This window comes from Neophocaena asiaeorientalis, unplaced genomic scaffold (assembly GCF_003031525.2).
Source record: "Neophocaena asiaeorientalis asiaeorientalis breed wild unplaced genomic scaffold, Neophocaena_asiaeorientalis_V1.1 scaffold145, whole genome shotgun sequence".
Classification (NCBI taxonomy): Eukaryota; Metazoa; Chordata; class Mammalia; order Artiodactyla; family Phocoenidae; genus Neophocaena; species Neophocaena asiaeorientalis.
Window position 1 is genome coordinate 3,973,113 of NW_020172629.1, and position 23,047 is coordinate 3,996,159.

General features: G+C 44.8%; 1 protein-coding gene across 3 annotated transcripts in view; it reads left to right on the plus strand.

Annotated features, from left to right (window-relative positions):
• Positions 1-23,047, plus strand: part of UBE3C (ubiquitin protein ligase E3C) — a 118,236-nt gene that overhangs the window by 88,336 nt on the left and 6,853 nt on the right. For all 3 annotated transcript variants that reach the window (XM_024739191.1, XM_024739192.1, XM_024739193.1), the window contains exons 19-22: positions 6,303-6,515; positions 13,144-13,332; positions 13,431-13,497; positions 18,289-18,419. In XM_024739191.1, the coding sequence (XP_024594959.1) occupies positions 6,303-6,515; positions 13,144-13,332; positions 13,431-13,497; positions 18,289-18,419 (600 nt within the window). The remainder of the gene's footprint in view (positions 1-6,302; positions 6,516-13,143; positions 13,333-13,430; positions 13,498-18,288; positions 18,420-23,047) is intronic.

The window sequence follows — 23,047 nt, forward strand, 5'->3', positions numbered from 1 at the left end:
CTGGCAGGGCTCGTGGGCGGCAGTGCACAGCCTGGTGCCCAGACGGGCGCGTCCCCGCTCGGGACGCCTAGGGACTCTGAGAAACGGAAAGCCAGACCCTTGACTGCCCGGGGCTGGGGGTGTGAAATGTTCAAAAACCAGTCGTGGTGATGGTTGCGCAACTCTGTGAATATCTGAACCACTGGATTGTTCGCTTTAAATGGGTGAATCGTCCGGTACGTGAATTATATCTCAGCAAAGCTGTTACCAAAAAGTAGTGCTGTAATATGGTAGTTTGGTAGAGCCTTAACGTCAGAGGCGTTAGGGGAGGGGGAGGTCAGTGTGAGGTGGGTTCGTGGGTGGGGCATGTCACAGATATCATCACCCTCGTTAGTTAGTAAGGGTCCTCAGTACCTGGCAGTGACGCCTCCTACCCTTGAGGGACACCAGATCCTCACAGTTCAAAAGTCTAATATTTTATTATCCTGCTGGTGAAAGTAGAATTTTTAAACCTGCAAAATGTTTTCTTTTAATTACGGAGAAAAGTTCTTGGTTGTATGAGGTACCTTAACGAGTGTCTTTCCAGGAGCAGGAATATAACAGCTGCTCTAGAACTCCCAGATATTTACTTCTTTTTTTCTTTTGGCCGTGCCGTGCGGCATACTGGACTCTAGTTCCCCGACCAGGGATCAAACCCGTGCCTCCTGCAGTGGAAGCGCAGAGTCTTAACCACTGGACCGCCAGGGAAGTCCCAATATTTACTTCTTGTGGGTAGAAATGGGAGTGTGGGTTTTGTCACTTTGGCTGTGGAGACGTGAATGCTTTATCGTCTGGAGACCTTCTGGTGGGCCCAGTGGGAGGAGCAGAGCAGCCTCTGTGGAGCCTGAGCTGGGGGGAGGGGCCTGGGGGGCGGCAGTCGCTGGGCAGAGTCGCTGTCACACCGTGGGTGGGTTTCTGGATACCCGGTGAGGAAAACAGGATTGAGGTGGGCACTCTCATCCCCTACCCGTCTAGCATCCTCACAGGATTTCAGGAGTGAAAGAGCTGTTTTTGAAAATAAAGCTGTCAGACCCTCCGTGAGGGTTATCAGTTGCCATGAACAAGTAAAAACCTCTCCTTCGCTTCCAGGGCTGGTGGGACACCTCGTCCCCCTGGGTGGCAATGGCGCAGGTGAGACCCGACACGCAATGTGTGCTGTGTCGCTGAGGGTCAGGCGGTGGTGTGGACAGAGGGGTACAGGAGTAAGCGGTGCGGAAGGGTTTGAAATGAAGCCCCATACACATAGTTTTGCATAACCTGAAATGTCTCAAAAGAGAATAAATGGTTTTTTGCGAACAAGTTCATGGATGCAGAATTCCATCCTACAGATCAGCGGTCCCTAGCACACAGTTGGCACTTAATAAATCTGCTAAATGACTAGGCACTGTATGTTGTACGTAGACTTGCACTGAAGATCAGATGTGTTTCCTGCCCTGCAGGAGCTTATCATAAAAATCAATGGTAGCCCCAGAGACCGTGTTTTTCAACTCTCAGTTATTAATTCTGAAGCCTAGCTACTAAATTAAATAGCATACTGCTATCAGCTTACATTCTTATTTTACATACCTTTTATTTTTCAAACTCCAAGGCTAGCATGATCGGAAATAATTAAAATTATCTCCTTGCTCAGTTAGAGTGGCTTTAAAACAAGACATCTCTGATATAGTTTTTAGATTAAGTTATAAATGTTCACTTTAGAACTACCTGAAGATTGATAGAGATGCATTTGAAAAGCATTATTTTTTCTTATTGATTCTTAATGTAGTAAATTACTGAAGTTATTTGGCCACAAACAAGCGGCCTGAGATGCGGCTCACACTGGCTCTGCCGGTAGGGCCCTGATCTGCGTTGATTGCATTGCGGCTGCACTTACTTATATTAAAAGGCTTCTGCCATAATTAATCCTTTTTATTTCAGATCATTTTGGCACAATTTCTAGCTATAAACACTCATAAAAGACAGACAGTTGAAAAATGCGTTATAGGGCTTTTTTCAATATACCTATTGCTATTTTTTCATGACAAGTAGTTATTGATATGCTTCTAGGAACAAGTGTGGTGCAGCTGACTGAGAATTAAGGCCAGTGTGAAAAACGCTAAGTGGATTATTTTGCATAAAAAATTGGCAGTTTTTGAAGTTGTGTAATTAACCTGTGTTTAGAAAATACCCTGATTTATGCTTACGTTTGTATCTCAGTTGCATACATTATGGAAATTTAATTTATAACCCATTTAGCTGATGCGATCATAGTTTTTAGTGCTATCATTTATTAGTGCTTGTATATTAAATGCTCTAAAGGTTTAAACCTGCCTCGTGTAAAAAATTATACCTATGCATTTACATTTTATGAGTCACAGTGGAATTTCTGTTTAAAATTCAGGTAGCTCTGATAGATTTAACAAACTTCACAGGTTTATTGTTACTAATGCAGAAATGGCAAACAATGACCTTATATATTGAACATCAGATGATTTACACCTTGAGTTTACTTTACAGTCCACTGTACAAATGAGGCTTTTCTTCAACACCTGGGATCAATCACGTCGTCTTCTGCAGAATGCTCTCCTTGGCTCTGAAGGCATCATTCATTTAGAAGTAATGGGGTTTATAAGTGCTTCAGGTTAATAGTATCGGCCATTCTTAACTTGAAGCAAACCGTGGCTTCTCCAAACAGCTCACTCTTTACATTATCAGTGGATGACTTAAGTACCAGTTGCCGTTTTATTACTCATTCTCTAATTAAGAAGTCCTTTTATGCCATCCTTTCAAAATTAATTGGGTAATCATTAGTCTTCAGATCAAATAAAAGCACAGGGACATAACAGTCCAGTTTCCCTGGCACAGAGCATCTGTGGTCTCCACTGGGGGAAGATGGGGAGCCTGGCCTCCTGAGACGCGGTGACGCGGTGACGTCCCTCAGGAGTGTGGCTCATGGTGCCGGCCAGTGGCTTCTGAACCGAAGCCAGTGCACTCTGGGTGTTTACTTCTGGGAGGATGTTTCATAGCTGTTTTCTAGTTTCCTCCAGTCATATTAGTGGGTGAGAGTTTAAAATGTGGGTCTCAGGGGGTACCTGAGCTTTCTCTGGACGTTTAGGGGGAAAGGGGGAAGCATGCATATGAGTGTGTAAGGGTCAGTGATCATAGACTGCCACCCGAGTATGAGATAGAGCAGCGGTCCCCAACCTTTTTGGCACTAGGGACCAGTTTCGTGGAAGACAGTTTTTCCATGGGGCAACGGGGAGGAGGATATGGTTCAGGCAATAATGTGAGCGATGTGGGGAGCGGCAGGTGAAGCTTCGCTCGCTCGCCCGCGCGCCACTCACCTCCTGCTGCGCGGCCCGGTTCCTAACAGGCCCCGGACCGGTACCAGTCCGCAGCCCGGGGGTTGGGGACCCCTGAGATAGAGGGTTCAGTAGTGCAGTAGTGCTGGAAGCTGTGACTACGGAAGGGTCCCTCCCACGGTGCACAGTGGCACAAGGCTGCCATCTTTAATGTGGGGAAGGTGGGAGGGGCAGTGCCAGCTCACTCTGGCATTAGTTACGTCACACAGGTCTGTCTCACTAAACCCTGTGCTTAGCCTTTAGCGTGTGTGGGTGTGGCCAGGTGGGTGGCCTCTTGGAAGAGTGACTTCTGAAGTTAATTTCATGGCTGAGCGATCACCCCTTAGATTAAATTTTGCTTTATTTTAGTTGCATGCATAGCATCATAGCACTGAATCCTCACACAGTGGTTTAAAGAAGATCGGAGTGTGTCACACGGCATAGCTGATGGTAGGGGTCGCTAAGGCAGAGTTAGTCCAACCCTCACACCCTGTCTGTCCTTCTGGGGTCACAGACTGCCCTGCAAACAGAGAAAGGTCCATGATCCCCCGTGCTCAAGGTGACGCTTCCAGCTCTGCATTTACCAAGCGAGGGACTGACACCCCTTCTCCCCTGAGAGCGGGGGTGACTACAGTCATGGGAGCTTCTCAGAGGATCCGTGTCCTTGCAGATTAGATGTATGGTAACAAAAATGGCCTTTGTGGGGGAAATCCAGATTTACCCTTGACTTGCACATAAGAATCACTTACCTTACGGTCAGTCGGATTTTCCAGGGGCCAAATGGAAATGCGGTCACTGGTGCTGCCTGCTTGGCAGAACGCCTGTTACGTAGCAAGCATTCGATGAGCGGTAACTATTTTCGTTAGAACATTTTTGACAAGAAAGATTTGTCGGGGCTTCTAAGTCATCTGCTACAATAAAATAATAATGCTTCTGAAAACTTTACAGCACGTTTCTGATTCCTTGTCGCATTTTACAGCCTCAGGCCACAGGGATGGTGAACCCTGACATTATGTTGGAAAACTTTATATAATTGTATTTCCTACCCTCTCTGGAGATTAATATAGTAATACTAACACTTAGTGTAATCCACACTGGTCATCAGGGAAATGTAATTTAAAACCACAATGAGATTAGATTACCCCGTTGCACCAACCGGAATAACTAAACCTTAAGAGTGACAGTACTGATAATTGGTGAGAATGTAGACCAGTTAGAACCTTCCTGCATTGCTGGTCATGGCGAAAAGAAATTGTGTTTTGGAAGACAGCATGTCAGTGTCTAATATAGTTAAACCTTCCTTGTGCTCCAGTACTTCCACTGTCACCCAGCCTGCTCAGGTATACAATAAAGAGAAATCAGAGCACAGACCCACAGAAAGGCAGGCCAGTGACTGATATAGCAGCTCTGTGATCGTAGCCGAGACTGGAGACCACTCACATGTCCATCGTCATGTGACTAGGCAGAGCTGTTAACAACGGTAACATAGGTGAATCTCAAAAACAGTATGTTGTGAGAAGACAGATATGAAAGAACACATACTGTATAGCCCCAATTATGAAGCTCCAGAACTGGCAAAACTTATCTGTGGTGACAGCAGAGTGAGGGTTAGCCTGAGGGAGGGAGGGTGTTGACTGAGGACTGAGGGGGCGCTAGGTTTGGGGAGGGGGTGTAAATGTTCTCTGTTGTGATCTGAACGGTCGTTACACAGCTGTGAGCAAGTACTGGCGTGTTGTACATTTCACTTTATGTAAATTATACCTTAATATAAAGAGTTGCAAAAGTCATTACACATTGCCATCCTTAGACGTAAAGGTAGACAGTAACTTACAGGGAAAACACTGATCTGGGCATCAGGGAATCTGGGTTTTGACACCAGTTTTGCTGCCTACTAACTCAATACTGGGCAAATCTCCCGAGTTCTAAGGCCCGATCTCTTCATTTTACACTGTGTGTTGGCAAACTACAGCCTGTGGGCCTGTAGCCTGCCACCTATGTTTGTATGGTCACCGAGCTAAGAATGCTTTTTTTTTTCCCCCATTTGATGGTGAAAAAAAAATCTAAAGAAGAAGATGATTTCTTGACATTGGAAATTACCTGAAACCCAACCTTGGCACACATTGTGCTCCTTTTGTGCTAAAGGGCAGAGTGGAGGGGTGGCCACCGACGTGGTCTGGCCTGCCGTTGTGGGTGGAATTGTGACCCCCCCCCAAAGATGTGCTCAACTCCTAATACCCTGTACCTGTGATGCGACATTCGGAAAGATGGGTCTTTGCGTATGTAGGCAAGCTCAGGTGAGGTCATATTGGGTAGAGTGGGTCCCAGAATCCAGTGACTGGCGTCTTCATAAGAGAAAGGAGAGGGACACACACAAGGGGAGGCCAGCACGTCCAGAGGCAGAGGCTGGAGGGGCACAGCAACAGGCCAGGGCCCAGCAAGGTGCCGGCAACGCCGGAGCTGGAAGAGGCAGGAAGGACCCTCCCCTAGCGCCCGCCCAGAGAGCGTGGCCCTGCTGCCACCTTGATTTCAGGCCTTCAGACTGGGAGACGATAAGTTTCTGTTGTTTGAAGCCACCCAGTCTGTGATGCTTTGTTACAGCAGCCCTAGGAGACTGACGCACCTGCAAGACACTTCACAGAAAGCACCTGGCAGGCTCTTGCAGCATGAAGGCTGTGGCTCTTAAAAATCCCCATTGGCGCTTCGGCCCCAGAATTCTTTGGTAGTCTGTTCTAGAAGCTTCTACGTAGTGAATGTATGCATTGAATGCTTAAACCGTGGCCTGGCACGTGGTAAACGCTCACCAAATACTAGCTTCCACCATCCTCCTCATGGAGGAGAATCAGTCGTCTGCTATCTTAGGATTCTGTTAAATATCAAATTGGACATACGTTTTCTCATTTTTAGGAAGTATGAAAAAAGAGTTCTTATGAAATGCTAATCAGTGGTCTTTGTTCTCATTTGAAGGCTCTCTACGAAAATATGCTGGTGGAATTGCCCTTCGCTGGCTTTTTCCTGTCCAAGCTGCTTGGAACCAGCGCGGACGTGGACATCCACCACCTGGCGTCCTTAGACCCCGAAGTGTATAAGAATTTGCTGTTTCTCAAGAGCTACGAAGGTGACGTGGAGGAGCTGGGGTTGAACTTCACCGTGGTGAACAACGACCTCGGAGAGGCGCAGGTGAGTCGGGGCTCTGGTGTGCGGGGACGCTTGGTTCCGCGGTATGAGCTTGTGCGCATCTTCCTCGGAAGAGTCCCGGGGCTGAGAGCAGAGCTGGGGGAGTTCCGGTGGTGAGCGCGGCCCTCGCCACCCCTCGTGGTGCCAGGCTGCCAGGCACAGCAGCCGTCCTCCTGTGACGGTCACTCGCGTGGCTGTGAGCTAACCTTGCCTCCCGCCTCACTTCTGGAGCCTCGGGGGCGGGCAGTGCTCCTTTGTCCTCATCCAGCCGAGTGGCCCTCGGCAGCTCTTAACGCGGGTCGCAGACCTTCACTGTCCACCTGCGTGCTCCTGTCATTTTTATCCTTGAGAAAAGTAAATAACATACTAGAGAGTCAAGCTAAGGTTTTGAATAGCTGCTTTATTGAGATACGATCCGTGTACCATGAATTCCGCCCTGTAGCCTGTACAAGGTGGGTTAGTACGACCAGCTCCAGCATCCACGTTTAGGACACTGTTATCACCACGGAGACACCGTGTGCCCAGCAGCACGTCCCGCCCGTCCTCAGTCTAGGCGAGCACTGGCCCACTTCCTGTCGCTGTGCACTTGTCTCTTCTGGGTGTTTTTCACACCTGGAACCTTAGGGTGTGTGGCCTCTGGTGCCTAGCTTCGTTCACTGGGTGCTGCAGGTGTACTTCACTCTCTTTTCTGGCCAACTGATGTATATGATGATGTATATGTGGATGTAGCACATATCCTTGACCAGCTGATAAGTGTTCGGGTTATTTCCGCTTTTTGGCTCTTAGGAGTAATACTGCTATGAACACTCACGTACACCATACGTACTGAACGATTTAACGCCCAGGATTTGCTTCGGATGTCATGAGAACCGGGCCAGTAGGTGAAGGCACAGGTGGCCTAGATTGGCCGCGAGGTGGAGCTTGCTGAAGCTGGTGGTGGAGGTGGGCGTGGGGGTCATCATACGATTCTGTCTACTTGAACACGCGCGCACGTGATCCCACAGCCTGCAGACCTTTAAAAGATGCACACAGGCAAATCGAATTGTTTGAGCACTTTGGAAGTCATATTTGTTAATATGTCATGGGATTTTTGAAGTAACCAACTGTTACTATAATGCTGATTGGGTCTTCGTGTTTCCGGTTACTTTGAAGTGCCTCTTGCTGCCTTGTGCAAATAATAATAATATCCAGTTAATTCTGGATAAAATAAGGAAGATAATGAGTGACTCTAAAGGTTAAGATTTAAGATTGTAGAGCAATTTTGACTAACTGAAGGATAAAACGTAATTTTTTCTCCCTGATTAAAATAGTTCCATGTAGCATTTTCGCTGTATATTTCTCCGTATCGATTAATTTCTCTTTTCCTATTAGTTATACTCCATCACCAGTATTCCCATTTTCGGAAGTCTTTTCTCCGTTCTGCCATTTAATATGAACGCTTTATTTGGTAAGAGTTTAAGTGAACTGTGTACATAAAATATAACTATATTATGTTACAGTTTCATTTAACATTCTAATAAGGATGGATTGTGATGGTCATGTAAAATGTTAATGAGATACACTAACATACTAGGAGAAACGATAGAATAAAAATCAGATGTTTAAGAGTAGTCGTGACCTGATGTCTATTTGAAACTTTAATATTGTCTTGCTACATGTATATTTATATTTTCAGTCAGATGAAAAACATTCCAACTCTTAAAAAGAAGAGTAACCAACCGTGCTTTTCTGACTTATATTTGGTTTTCACAGAAGTTGTCTCTTTTGCAGGAGAGATGCATCTTTTCTGCTGTTCTTACGTAGATTGATAATCTTTTCTGAATCTAGTAGTTGGACTTTAACTATGAAAGTGTTGTTATCTTTAAACTTTGTACTTGCTTCTCTAAGCTTCTGTTACTCCTCGGTTTCTAGTCCAGGCTTTCCAAGGTTGTCGGCTTTGCCAGCTTAGAAGTATCTGTGTGTCCAGCAGGTCCGTAGTGTCCGGTCCAGGCCGCGTGGACCGCGCACTGACCCCACGGGTGACTGAGCCCTGTGGCGCAGCGCTGACCCCGTATGGATCGACGCGGCTTCGAGTGTTTCCTGTGGCGTCGCCTGCTCGCCTCCATGCCTGTTCTTCCCTCCTTCGTCGTTCAGGAGGGGTTGGTGGTGCTCTGTGCGCCGGCCAGTGGGCTGTGCGGAGGAGGTTGCCTTTAACTGTAAGCGCGCCCTCATTCTAACTAGAGGCGGATATGATCTGCGTTGGGAGATCTGTAGTTTAGTAGTAGCTCAAAAGGATTGCTCCCATCCAAGTAGATCAGGGAGGGCTGCCCGGAAGAGGCTCTGGGTGGGTGATGAGGGGTCACCAGGTAGGTAAACAGATGGATTTGGAAGTGGCTGAAGTTTCACAGGCTTGGAGGAGAGTAGGTAGACAGAGCCAAGAAGTCTGGGCTTTATCCTGTCGTCCATGGAGAACCTTTTAGGGCCTTGGGCTTTAGGAAGGCTAAACGTATGCTCAGGAAGAGAGCCGGTGTTTCATTTAGCTGATTTGGGGGTGTTTCGGGGTAAGAGAGCCTACCAGGTGCGTTTCAGAGCTAGTAGGAAAACTAATAATAAGACACTTGCGCCTCCTGTCAGCGGAAGCTGAGGTTCTGGTTCTGTGAGTCAGGGCGGGTCCTGGGTATTCTCTGGGTCAGGTGGTTCCAGAATTCAGAGAAACCACAGTTTGGTTAAGCAGTGAGAAAAGCTCTTAACGAGAGCAGTTTGACCGTAATTTTCATTTGTAAAATTACGTTCTGTGGATCAGTGTCTTGGACTAAGTAGATTTTATTTGAGTCGGACGAGGGGTGGGGCAGGCAGGACATTGCAGAGTTTCTCTTTTCCAGACTGAAGAACATGCTATTGTTAGATGTGTCACGTTTGTTTATCCATCTGTTGACGGACATTACAGTTGTTCCAGCTATCGTGAATAATGATGCCATGGCTGTTGCTGTATAAATATCTTTTGGGGTCCCTGTTTTCAGTTATTTTGGGTGTATACCTAAAAGTGGAATTGTTGGGTCATATGGCAGTTCTGTGTTTAACTTTTTGAGGACCCTCTGTACTGTTTTCACATGATTTTACATTCCTGCCAGCAGTGCACAAGGGTTCCGATTCTTCCACATACTTGTCTGCACTTGTTATTTTCCGCTTCCTTTTCTCTCTGTTTTTTAAATAAGAGCCCTCCTAGCGGGTGTGAAGTGCCGTTTCACTGTGGTGTTGCATATAGTACACAGCGCTGTGCTGTAGTACCAAGAGTCCCTCAGGAAAACTAAGAGATTTAGTATCTTTTCATTGGCTTCCCCCCTTGACTACAGAACTGTTCTGTGGTTTATTCTCCATCGTGATGTCTTCCAAAACTGAAGCAAAAAGCGTACACAAGGGCTTCCCTGGTGGCGCGGTGGTTGAGAGTCCGCCTGCCGATGCAGGGGACCGCGGGTTCGTGCCCCGGTCCGGGAAGATCCCACGTGCTGCGGAGCAGCTGGGCCCGTGAGCCATGGCCGCTGAGCCTGTGCGTCCGGAGCCTGTGCTCCGCAACGGGAGAGCCCACAGCAGTGAGAGGCCCATGTACCGCAAAAAAAAAAAAAAAAAGCTACCTGTTTCAGAAATAGGTGACTAAATCCTAAACAGGAATAAAGGAAATAATGCTTCCTGAGACCTCCTCCTTCCTCCTGCTTGGTCATCTAGGCATCTTTGAGAACTGGCATCGATGCTGTAAGATAAAAGGATGAGGGGCTGAGAACCAGATTTCATTTGCTTGTTTTGTTTTGACCTCTTCTTCCATCTCCTAGAGCTGAAATTTCAGCACTGCAAAACTGAGATGTTTTTAGAGACGGGATTTATTATTGTCCGAAGGGAACGTCGGCACGCAGACAGTGATGCTGCTGTTGCCTCGCTCCACCTAGTGGCACGACTTGGAAGAAACGAAATAAAAGCTTTGGGGCCGTCTCCGAGGCCTTTGCTAATGGGGGTATTTCCCATTTTCCTTCTGAAATAGACGGTAATGGTGAGATGTCGCGTATGTAAGAGTTCCATTAAAGCGCCACTGATAATACTGGAATCTGTTCAAAGCAAAAGTGTGAAGTCAGGATGTTCCAGTTACTCATAGAAATTCCCACTGAGTAGAGAGATTATAGATGATAACGCGTAAGAATAATTATACTAAAGAGTCTAATTGGAAAAATTAAAGTCACTGGTAAAGTACCTCGTTTGGGGAGAGATCGTATGGATTTCTGTAGAAATATATGTAAAAGCCTAGTTCTCATATACAGGTTTAGGTTTATAAAACATCACGATTTAAAGATATGTAATATGCAAATACTTCATTGTGTTGGCAGGTTATGTTAATGAATCTTCCCTTTTAAAATAACGGTGTTGCTCTCCAGTTTTTTCTTTAGTGTAATCAGTATGGCTGCTTGTTAGCTTACTCAAAAGTGAACCTGAAATTTTAGATTACTAATTTATGCACATATCTCCCTTGAGGAAAATGCTCAGGGTTTAAGATGGATCCATAAATAATCATCTGTTCTGTGGACGAGCACTGAACTTGAATCATGAGAGCCTGGCTAAAGCCCTGGTTATGCTGCTTTGCTGTGTGACCTTGGGCGAGTCACAGACCCCGTGCTCATCTTCGGAAGGGGATAAGCTGCCGTGAGGATGAAATGAGCCCCTGTGCGTGAGTGACGGCTGCGGGGGGGCGGGGGTGCAGAGGGTGCGGTGCCTGTGCACTCCCAAGGGCCGTAAGGTGTAGACGTCCAGGGCGGCAGAGAGGAGAGCTCTTGCTTTAAAGATTCCATGTTTAAAGATTTAAATATGCCCCTCAAAACGGAACTCTGAGGACAGATTTGACGTGATTTAAACATACATAGCTTTTTAAGTGTAGCCTGAGAGAGGAGCTTAAATTACCAGCGTAACCACTTTAAAGTTACTAGAAATGTCAGTGCTGTCTGATTACTCAGGTAACGGGGGCTTTGGAAGCTCTTTAAACGATACCTTCACGGGTCGTTTTTCTTCCAGATCACACAGTACATCATCATTTATTATCTGCTTTTAATCCACTTAAAGGAAGCGGGGTGGTGTCTTAGCTGTGGAAACAGAACCGCAGCTCCTGTGGCTCGGGTGACAGGAGGCCTGTCGGGAGAGCGGCACAAGAGACAGCGCGGCCTCGCCCCAGAGCCCCTCCTCGGACCTGGCGGTTCCAGCCCTGGGAACGCGAATTAGTGAGCAGTGAAGCGTCATCTGATACAGCTGCACACCTTTGATAGCACTAGATGGTTGTGTAACCATCAGACAGAGGCTAATTTAAGTAAAGCCATCACCAGATCTTAAAATAGCCCTTTCTGTAAAGTGATAAAACAATTGGGGTAAAATGGCATCACCCAGAGGGAGGGGGTGTCTTTGTTGCACTTGGAATATAACTACCAAGAGCCTAAAGGCTGTGAAGGAAATCACGGCGGGGGGAGGGTATCAGTCATTTTCCCATGGCCCATAATCCAAGCATTCCTCTGCTTTTACCCCCCCAAGTTTGCCCTCTACTCACTAGGCGTATTGAGCCTGTTTTGAATGTTACCCAGTTTCCACTGGCAGCAGTCCCCTTACTGAATAACTGAATAACTCCTCCACTCTGGAATGTCTTTGTTCACTTTTACGGATGTATTTATATTTCTTTATACTTGGCATACATTACCTCATCCACACGCATTGAGAATGCATTTCTTTTGTTTAAGCACTAGTAAACGAGGATTCTGAAGTCTACTCTGGTAAATTAGGCTTACGTATTTGTAGCTGTCTGTGGAGTTTTGTCTAGTCAGCTTTGCTTATGTGAGTTTACATAGTCACAATTCCAGGATGGACAAAGCAAGTGTCACCGTGTCACAGAGTTCAGGGCCGGGTGACTTCTCTGTGGCACACAGTGAAGTGAGGTGCGGGGCACCCGAGTCCGGGCTCCCCATCCCCGCTGCGGCTCATTCCCCCCAACGCTCCAGGGGTGCTTCCCAGGGGTTCCTGAGCCTGCGATTTTCTGAGTGTCGTTACACAGTGATAAAGAAGTTCTTTCTAATGCTTGCAGATACATGAGAAATGGAGTTATTTCTAGTGATTACCACTACCCTTTATATCGTATTCAAAGTACTTTATGGTAGTAATATGGAAACAGAGAAATATGTGCTACCTGTATGTGCAAGCAAGAATACTCGCTTTACTACGACCTCAATTCCTTAAGCTGCGTTTTCTCCAGGATGGATCCCTTCCGACTCGTGCTGGTCATTCGGCTCATATATTTGCACTTCGTGATTTCTGTTTTATTTAATTAATTTTTTATTGCCCTGTGTGATTTCTCATTATTATTTTTCTGATGGAATTGCCGTGATTACCTTGTAGCATCATTCCTTGGTACTTTGGAGGAAGCCGGGGTGGTTAATGCTCTTAGAGACAGAATAGGATGCCAAGCTTTGGAGGGCCCACCAGGGGACTCCTGCATCTGAGGCCGCACGCGCTGGTTTTCGCCAACATTGTCGTGTACAGAGAAACACAGTCAAGTTCCCTTGAAACAGTTGTTCCTACTCTTGTTCTACCCTATACTTTGAGAAGTTTTTGACTCTTATTTTAATATTCACAGGTGGTTGAACTAAAATTCGGTGGAAAAGATATCCCGGTGAGCAGCGCCAACCGGATTGCGTACATCCACCTGGTGGCCGACTATCGGCTGAACAGGCAGATCCGCCAGCACTGCCTGGCGTTCCGGCAGGGCCTGGCCAACGTGGTGAGCCTGGAGTGGCTGCGAATGTTCGACCAGCAGGAGATCCAGGTCCACTTCTTGCACCTGGGGACACGGGTGTTTCCTGATGTGAAAGGCCTTCTTAAAATCTGCCTCCAGTTTTATAACCTGAACTTTTTTTTTTTCAGGTATTAATTTCTGGTGCACAAGTTCCCATAAGTCTGGAGGACTTAAAATCCTTTACAAACTATTCAGGTATGTTATCACTACTAGTTATCCATCCCTGAAAATGTTACAGATGGTCATATTTCCAAAGTAATTTCTAACATGCTTTTTTACATGGGTAATTCATTCATGATTTAAAACCCAGGCTGTATGGGGTTACAGTGAACTCCTCTTCCTGTCTCATTTCTCACCATCCCATTCCTCCCCTGCCGGTCCCCACCAGGAGTAACCACTGTTCTTGGTGTCTTTACATATTTACATATAAATACAAATTTCATTCTTATTTTCCTTGTTTGTATACACTATTCTGCGGCCTGCTTTTTTCTCTTCACAACTTACCTTATTAAGCCTCTTCTTATGGCCACTGGGTTGCTTCCAGTCTTCTGCTTTGAAAAATAGTGCTGGACCAAAAAATAGAAAAACCTAAAAACTGAACCTCATCAAAATATTTACTTTTGATTAAATTAAACTTAAAAGTTTTTACTCTTCAAGAAAATGAAAAACCAAAAAGAAGACACATAAATGGCCAGTAAGCACATAGAAAGATGCTCAACAACATTAGTCGTTAACGAAATAACAGAAGCATAACTAGGTTGTTCCGAGTTGGATGGGTGTACTCTTCGGGCGTTGGTGAGGTTTTTTTGTTTTTCTTTTTTTCTTTTGGCTGTGCCGTGCGTCATGCGGGATCTTAGTTCCCCAACCAGGGATCACACCCGTGCCCCGTGCAGTGGGAATGTGGAGTCTTAAGCACTGGACCACCAGGGAAGTCCCATAAACTTTATTTTATATACTTGGGAGCAGTGGAAAGGGAAAAAAAAAAATCATCCTTAAAACAACCACTATTATTTCGTTTGTTTTCCTTAACCATAGTCTGTTATTCTGGTATTTTCAGGGTTTTTGGTAAACATCAGCAGACTGGTTTTAAAATTTGTATGGAAATGTGAAGGGCCTAAAGCAGCCGAAACATTTTATAGAGACAAAGTTGAAGGATCATCACCCTGATTCAAAGCTTACTGTAAACCACAGTAACTAAGACGTTGTGGGACTGGCACAGGGATAGACATATCGATCAGTGGAACATAATTGGGAGCTCAGAAACAAATCCTTAGATTTACAGCTGATGATTTTTGACAGTTCAGTGGTACGTGGAAAAGAATGAATTTAGACCTTGACCTCACACCGTACGCAGAAATGAATTCACCAGGATCAGAGACCTGTAGGTAAAAGCCGAAACTGTAAAACTTCTAAAAGAACATATAGGAGAAAACCTTCATGACTGCTGGATTAGGCAGAGTTTTTAGCTGTACAGCAAAAGCATGATCCAGAAAAAAGAAATTGATAGAAATTTGGACTTTGTCAAAATTAAAGATGTTGCGCTTCAAAAGATACCATTAAAAAAGTGAAAAAACAAGCCAGAGATTAACAGAAAATATTTCCAAGTAATATATCTAATAATGGCTTATGTCCACAGTATATAAAGAAGTCTTGCAACTCAGTAATATAAACAACTGAATTTTAGAACATGGGCAGAAAATAAAGTCTTTCACTTAAGAAGCTATATAAGAATGTCTGGTAAGCAAATAAGCACAGGAACAGTTGTTCTAACACCATTAATTATTAGGGAAATGCAAATTAAATTCTGATGAGATACCACTACATACCCACTAGAATGACTGTTCTCAAAGAAGACAATGCTAAGTGTTAGTATGTGAAGAAACCTGAACCCTCTTGCCTGGTGGCAGTGTTAAAATGGTAGGACCTCTTTGGAAAAGTTTACAGTTATATGAAAAGTTAATTGTGGAACAACTGGATTTTTGCAAAAGAGTGAGGCTGTACCCCCCCACACACACCATATGCAAAAATTAACTCAAAATGGATCAAGAACTTGAATGTAATACCTAAAACCATAAAACCCTTAGGAGAACACCGGGATTAATCTTCATGGCCTTGGATTTCGCAGCGGGTTCTTAGATACGACACCAAAAGCAGGAGCAACAGAAAAAAGTAAATAAATTGGACTTGATCAAAAATACAAGCTTTGTGCATCCAAGAACATTATTAAGAAAGTGAAAAGACAGCCTTCAGAATGGGAGAAGATATTTGCAAATCATACGTCTGATGAGGGTCTGGTATCCAGAATGTGTAAAGAACCCTTACAACTCAACAAGAAGACAAGCCGGTTCAACGATGGGCAGAGTGCTTGAATAGACATTGCGCCAAAGAAGATATTACACATAGCCAGTATGCTCAGAAAGATGCTCAGCGTCACTAACCACTACGAAAATGTAAACCAGGCCAGAGGGAGGTGTATTCACATCTCTTAGGATGGCTGTTACTATACACACACACACACACACACACACACACAGAAAATAACAAGTGTTGGCAAGGATGTGGAGAAATTGGAACCCTCATTCACTGCTTGTGGGAATGTAAAGTAGCCAACATGGAAAATGGTTTGGTGGTTCCCCAAAAAGCTCAACATAGAATTACTATATAATCCAGCAATTCAGGACTTCCCTGGTGGTCCCGTGGTTAAGAATCCACCTTCCGGGCTTCCCTGGTGGCACAGTGGTTGAGAGTCCGCCTGCCGATGCAGGGGACACGGGTTCGTGCCCCGGTCCGGGAAGATCCCACATGCCGCGGAGCGCCTGGGCCCGTGAGCCATGGCCGCTGAGCCTGCGCGTCCGGAGCCTGTGCTCCGCAGCGGGAGGGGCCACAACAGTGAGAGGCCCACGTACTGAAAAAAAAAAAGAATCCGCCTTCCGATGCAGGAGACGTGGGTTTAATCCGTGGCCGGGGAACTAAGATCTCACATGCCTCACACCACAGCTAGGGAGTCTGGGTGGCGCAGCTATTAAGCCCGCACACTCTAGAGCCCATGCGCCACACTAAAAAATCCCACGTGCCGCAACTAAAACCCGACGCAGCCAAACAAATAAATAAATATTAAAAATAATAATCCAGCAATTCTACGCCTAGGTCTATATCCAGAGGGCTTGGAGGCAAGGACTGAAACACCTGTGTTCATGCAACATTGTTCACAGGAGCCAAAAGGTGGAAACAACCCCAGTGTCCGCCTACAGGTGATAGATCAACGAATGTGTTGTAGACACACAATGGGAATATTACGAAGTCTTAAAAAGGAATGACGTTCAAATGCACGCTACAACGTGGATGAATCTTGGAAACATTACGCTAAGTGAAATAAGCCAGACACAAAAGGACAGATACTGTATGATTCAACTTCGGTGAAATACCTGGAAGTGGCAAATTCCTGGTCACTGAAAGTAGATGAGAGGTTACCAGGGGCTGGGGAGGGGGCACAGGAAGTTACTGCCTAGTGGTTATAGGAGTGTCTGCTTGGGGTGATGAAGACGTTTGGGTTGGAAACAGCAGCGACGGTTGCAGTGTAGTGTAATTGTAATTGCTGGTTGTAATGTAATTAACACCCTTGGATTAAACACCTGAAAATGGTTTAAACGGTGAATTTTATGTTACATGTTCACGACAATTTTAAAAAGAAACCCATCCAGCTCCTCTGTTCTGTGGAGTGCTGTTTCCCAACCTTTCCTCCAAGGTAAATTTTGAAAAGGTTTTGGAAATGGATCGTAGTGAAAGTTGCACAGTATCGTGAGTGTAATTTCGTTTCGTGAAACATCTTTAAGAGCACACTGAGAGACAGACCAGGTCGTGGTTGTCTCTGGGGTGGACGTGGGGGCCTTTTGAGGAATGGATATGTTTTAAAGCTGGATTGTGGTGACGGTTTCAGAACTAAATTTACTAAAGTAAATTACGTATATCCATGTGTGTATATTTATATGTATATAAACGTGTGCCTGTGTCTCCCCTTTCTGTAATTAATTTGTATTGCTCTAAATTTGAGCTCTAATGTTTCTGTAAAGGCAGGTAATACCTAAGGTCACACTGTCCTCACTGTCAAGTCTTCTGTTGAAAAGGATGAAATCAATCCAAGCTTTCCTTTGCCAAGGAAGTGGTCTTGGCTTCTTTGCGTTATCCTGTCTGCACTGAAAGCGTATGCCTTTAATGATCCTAGCTATTCCTATTCTAGTAAATAGGTTTAAAATATTACCATGTTCATTTCGGTGCCAATTAATGCACTTAAGATATTTTATTGATGGTATTTCTGTAGTATATTAACAATGAGGGAACAACATATAGCAATTATTTCCGTCTTAGGAAGCACTTAACTAGATTAAAAGCTGTAGGTAGCAGGTATCCCACTTCAGAACAGTGGTCTAATTGAGTGCTGGGGTGGGTTGGTAACCATGGTCTCTACCTTGTTGTCGGAAGGATGGGTGATAAAACAAATTTAGATACTAAGATGTGTTGGCAAACTAACTAGCTCTATTAAAAATAAAAATCCCAGTGTTTCTGCTATTTCTAGATGTGTGACCATCATGTAAATCCTTTGTTATTTAGGGTTTGCTACTCAACAGAGGCTGATTTTTGACCCCTAGCAGAGTTCTTAAAACTCAGACCCCTTTGCAGCATCTTTTGCTTCTGGGGTTCATCTTGTAGCTGCAGGGTGTTTGTTCCTCATTCTGGCCTTTGGTACTTTACCTTCTGAAGCTTCTCTCCCTGCTGTGTACTTGCCCATCATCTACCAGGACAGAATAAAGGTGTTTCTCTAGAGTTGGCTTTCAGCCGTGAGCTGAAAGAAGAAAAGACTGTTCATCACTGGACAGGCACGACGAAAAGGAATCACTCTTAAAAGTTTGTTCCTCTGGTGCCTTTAGGAGAACCTTGCTTCTGCAGTTACCTCGTTTTTAATACAAACGTCTGTTCCTTTTGTCATAGGCGGCTATTCTGCTGATCACCCCGTAATCAGAGTCTTCTGGAGAGTTGTGGAAGGCTTCACGGATGAGGAAAAGCGCAAACTGCTCAAGTTTGTGACAAGCTGTTCCCGCCCCCCTCTCTTGGGGTTTAAGGTACACAAGCTCGCCGCAGCTGGCTTTAAACACCAACTTGTAACTAAGAAGCCAGCAGGGCAGCAGGTGGGGCTGAGTGAAGTAGTGCGTGCACATTGTTTTCAGAGACCAGCGCTGACGGTGTGTCAGAACGCCCGGTTTATTATTTTGGTACTATGTTTTTAGCCTCGTTAACTGAGTATTTCAGCTCCATCACTGAAGGATTGGTTATTATCTGTGTGTCCTGGTGCCGGTTTTATTTGGGGCTTTTTCCCCTGCGTTCACAGTGTCGACCTGTTGCTGTGAGGGTTGTCAGTGTGTTGGGGGTTAAAAGCGAGGAGCCGCTGCAGCCGGGCGGGCGCGCTGTGACGTGATTAGTATCACCCGTCTGTGCGGCTCAGGCTGGTTTCACTTCCGAACTGAAGAAGACACAGGCTACGAATGTTGACGTCGGCTGTTTGGGAAGAATGATGCATGAGCACTAGTATATTTTTTCCTAGTTGCTCACTGTTACTTATTTCATGTTACCTGGCCTTACTGTGTCGTTTCTGGTAATTCATGTTGATCTCCTATAAACTGGCTTAATTATTTTAGCAATTAAAATTGGTCATGGGGGGCTTCCCTGGTGGCGTAGTGGTTAAGAATCCGCCTGCCAGTGCAGGGGTTTGAGCCCTGGTCTGGGAAGATCCCACATGCCGCGGAGCAACTAAGCCCGTGCGCCACAACTACTGAGGCTGCGCTCTAGAGCCCACGAGCCACAGCCACTGAGCCTGTGTGCCTAGAGCCCGTGCTCTGCAACAAGAGAAGCCACCGCAATGAGAAGCCCGCGCACCGCAGCGAAGACTAGCCCCCGCTCGCCGCAACTAGAAAAAGCCCGTGCGCAGCAACGAAGACCCAACGCAGCCAAAACAAAAAAAAAAAGCTTGATCCCTGGTTGGGGAGCTAAGATCCCACATGCCTCGTGGCCAAAAAACCAAAACATAAAACAAGCAATGTTGTAACAAATTCAATAAAGACTTCAAAAAACGGTCCGCATCAAACAAATCTTTAAAAAAAAAAAAGATAAAATAAAATTGGTCATGGGACAGTTTATGTTTTTCTTACTCATAGTCAAAGAAATAAAGCTATATTTAATAGTTTACAGAGGCACACAGCGGTACATAATAATGTCAAGTTAGGTAAGGATTGTATGTTGCGTCTGCTTGTGAAACCTAATGGATTGGCATCCACTTTCCAGTAACCTTGCCTTGGACACTGAGTTATGTACTGGTTGTTCTTTTCTTCAACTTTTTACTTTGAAATTATTTAAAATGTATAGAAAAGTTGCAAGAATTGAACAAAGAACTTATTAACCCACTTTGACCTATTGCTAACATTTTGCCACATTTGTGTTATCATTCTCTCTATAATATACATATATTTCTTTCTGAATCATTTGGGAGTAAAAGTTGAAGACATCATGTTTCTTACACATTTTTCCTACCACCTCAATACTCTCTTACACAGACACAGTTAAGTGATCAAAAGTAAAGAATGCCCAGTGATGTGCTGAGCTTCCCTGAGCCTCTGCTTCACAGAGTGTGGTCCTGAGACCAGCAGCTTCAGCACCACCTGAGACCTTGTTGGAGTTAAAACATTCTCCGGCCTCGCCCAGACCCCCTGAGTCCGCTCAAGGAGGGGGCTCAGCCCTCCCGTTTCTACCTGCCCCTCTGTGTCCAGAGCACCTGCAACGGCCCAGCCGTCCCGCAGTCCTCCGTGGACTTCGACTTCCCTGGTCTGCAGTCCAGTCCGAGGCTGCACACTGTTTACTGGCCGGTTTCCTCCGGTCTTTGTTGAACATCTTCAGCGGGTCCTGGCACGTTATCCGAGCATGTCCCTCAGTACAGTGGAGCAGTTCCATTCCTGGGAACGAGTGCACTCACGTGTGTTTACACAGTTCTCACGGGATCGCTCAGAGCAGTGTTACTGATAATGACCAAAAGCTGAAACAGTCCAAATGTCCATAAACTGGTCATGGATAAACAGAATGTAGTCTCTCCGGGCAACGGGATAGATTCAGAAATGAAAAAGAATGGATTGCTGGTACGGACTACCACGTGTGTGAGCATTGAAAACGTTGTGCTGAGTGAAAGGACTCAGACAATAGACTACAGACTGTGATTCCTTTTACATGAAATGGCTTTAAAGGGGTGGAAATGGGGAACTTTGGGGGGAAATGGCAACATTCTGAAGTTGGATTCATTTTTTTTTATATATACATTTATTTTTGGCTGCATTGGGTCTCTGTTGCTGTGCGCGGGCTTCCTCTAGTTGCGGCGAGCAGGGACTACTCTTCGTTGCGGTGCGCGGGCTTCTCGCTGCAGTGGCTTCTCTTGTTGCAGAGCACGGGCTCTAGGCACGCAGGCTTCAGTAGTTGTGGCTCGCGGGCTTCAGTAGTTGTGGCTCATGGGCTGTGGAGCGCAGGCTCAGTAGTTGTGGTGTACGGGCTTAGTTGCTCCGCGGCACGTGGGATCTTCCTGGACCAGGGCTCGAACCCGTGTCCCCTGCATTGGCAGGAGGATTCTTAACCACTGCACCACAAGGGAAGCCCTGAAGTTGGATTTCAGTTGTACATTTAAATGGGCAAATATTACAGTATGTAAATTACACCTCAGTTAAGGTGTTTTATAAATTGACATCAGTAGCTTAATACAGCATCCCCAAAAGTGCCATCAGAACTAGAGCAGTAAAGTAGAGAAATGGGGAAAGGGATGTGGCATAAGTGCAGTGACTCTGTTTTTCGTAGGAGGTGAGTCACTGACTATTTCAGGGGCAATGAATATAAACAATTACTGAATAATAATATTCAGTGATCTAGCAGAACTAAAATCCCTTCTCTGTCTTCCAAACTCTCAGACGGAGAAATAAGCATGCAAAACAAGACAACCAAACCAACTCTATTTACCAGATAATAGAAAACAAAGTTAACATGGACAGTCATAGAACAGAAAACAGAAATGCGAGCAAGCTGAACTGCCACGACAGGGAACGTGCACAAAATAAACTCATTTATTAGAAGAAGAACACTCAGACTGAGTCAGAAAAAAACTGTGTACAAGTGACACACCTAAACAAAGTGATTCAGGAAGATTTAGTGATGCTGCTAGCTTGGTATATAATCCCCACTCCTCCCAAAAGAAATAGATGGATCTACTTCGTGGGTTTAAGCCCTGGCCTGCAGAACCAGATATGAAAATTGGCCTCTATGACTCTAATGAAAATTGGGCAAGAACGTGAAAGAAACATGTCTCAGCTTTTTGGTTCCTCTTGGGCTTGTAGTGAAGTCTGGAAACCTGGCCGTGTAGGATCTAAAGAGCAGGAAGAAGGCAGATGGAAAGTGCAGTGGTGCGACTAAATGGCGTTAATATGGAAGGTTTCCCGTCGGAACAGTTAGTATTGTCCATCTGAACAGTCATATGAATTAAATTCTTATGTATTAAGATTCTAATATGATTAGGTAACTTTGTCAGTAAAATTTATTATGAGAGACAAAGCTTACAGTTTCTTCCAGTTTCAAAACCGCACCAAACCTAGAAGTAAGAAAACTAAGCATCTAGTTTCAAGAAGGGAAGTTTGGAGGGACCTACTCCATCAAAAAATTGAGTGGAAGACCTAGAGATTTCTGCCAGCTCCTGGTTAATTAGTTAAAGCCCGTGGTTTTTGCTTCAGTAAAAATTAGGAGTTTTGCTGGAAGGTTCTAGACATTCTGGCAGCCAGTGGAAGAGCCAGTAGACGTATTACAGGTTTGGAGGACAGGAAAAGTTGAGGGACTTATATTAACTTTCAAAATCCCAAGTAGAATTATAGTGAAAATTCTCTGGTTCTCTGTTGATGATCCCATATAATCATCGAGTTACCATTATACCATGAAAAATAATTTTTTGGAAGCCATGAGACAGTCTTCCTGTTTCACATTTTTTTCAATGATCTAAAACATTTTAAATGCGAAATTTATTTAAGAGTTTTCAGATGCTTTTGTGGTTGTCATTAGACTCCAGATTTGGGGAAATCACCGTAATATTTATGCTTTTCAGTCAGCTCATGTGCGCTGAAAGGGCTGACGGGATTCAGATATGAAAGAAGAGAATGGCTTTTAGTTGAAGTGCGATCAGTAGCAGTGGCAGGCATGCATAATTTCAGCGTTATGAAACTCCTTATTGCCAGGGTACTGGAGAAGAGTAACATCTGCTAAAGCTAATTCCAGTTTAATATGTTTAATGAATGTGATTGTTAGAGACAAAAAAAATCATTAAAGTGCTGTAGAAAATTGTTAAGTTGCCATCAGGCCACATAATAAATGGATGATTTTTCTCACTCTGAATTAATGCAAATTCCCGTTGTACTCTGTTTAGTTACGCACAAAATGGTACCCTTGACTCAGATTTCAACAAAGAACTTCATATTTTTTTAAACTTTGAGACACCAAATAGGAAATTCAATTAGCATTATGATAGAAACAGTAAAATGCGTCATTTAACTGCAAAATATATTTCAAACTTCCCATTTACCAGTCATTTATCCATTTACCCAGTACTTATTGACCCTGCCTTCAGAGACCCTTTTCTGTTTCAAAAGTGTAATGTTTTTATTTTAGTATATTAAAGCATTTG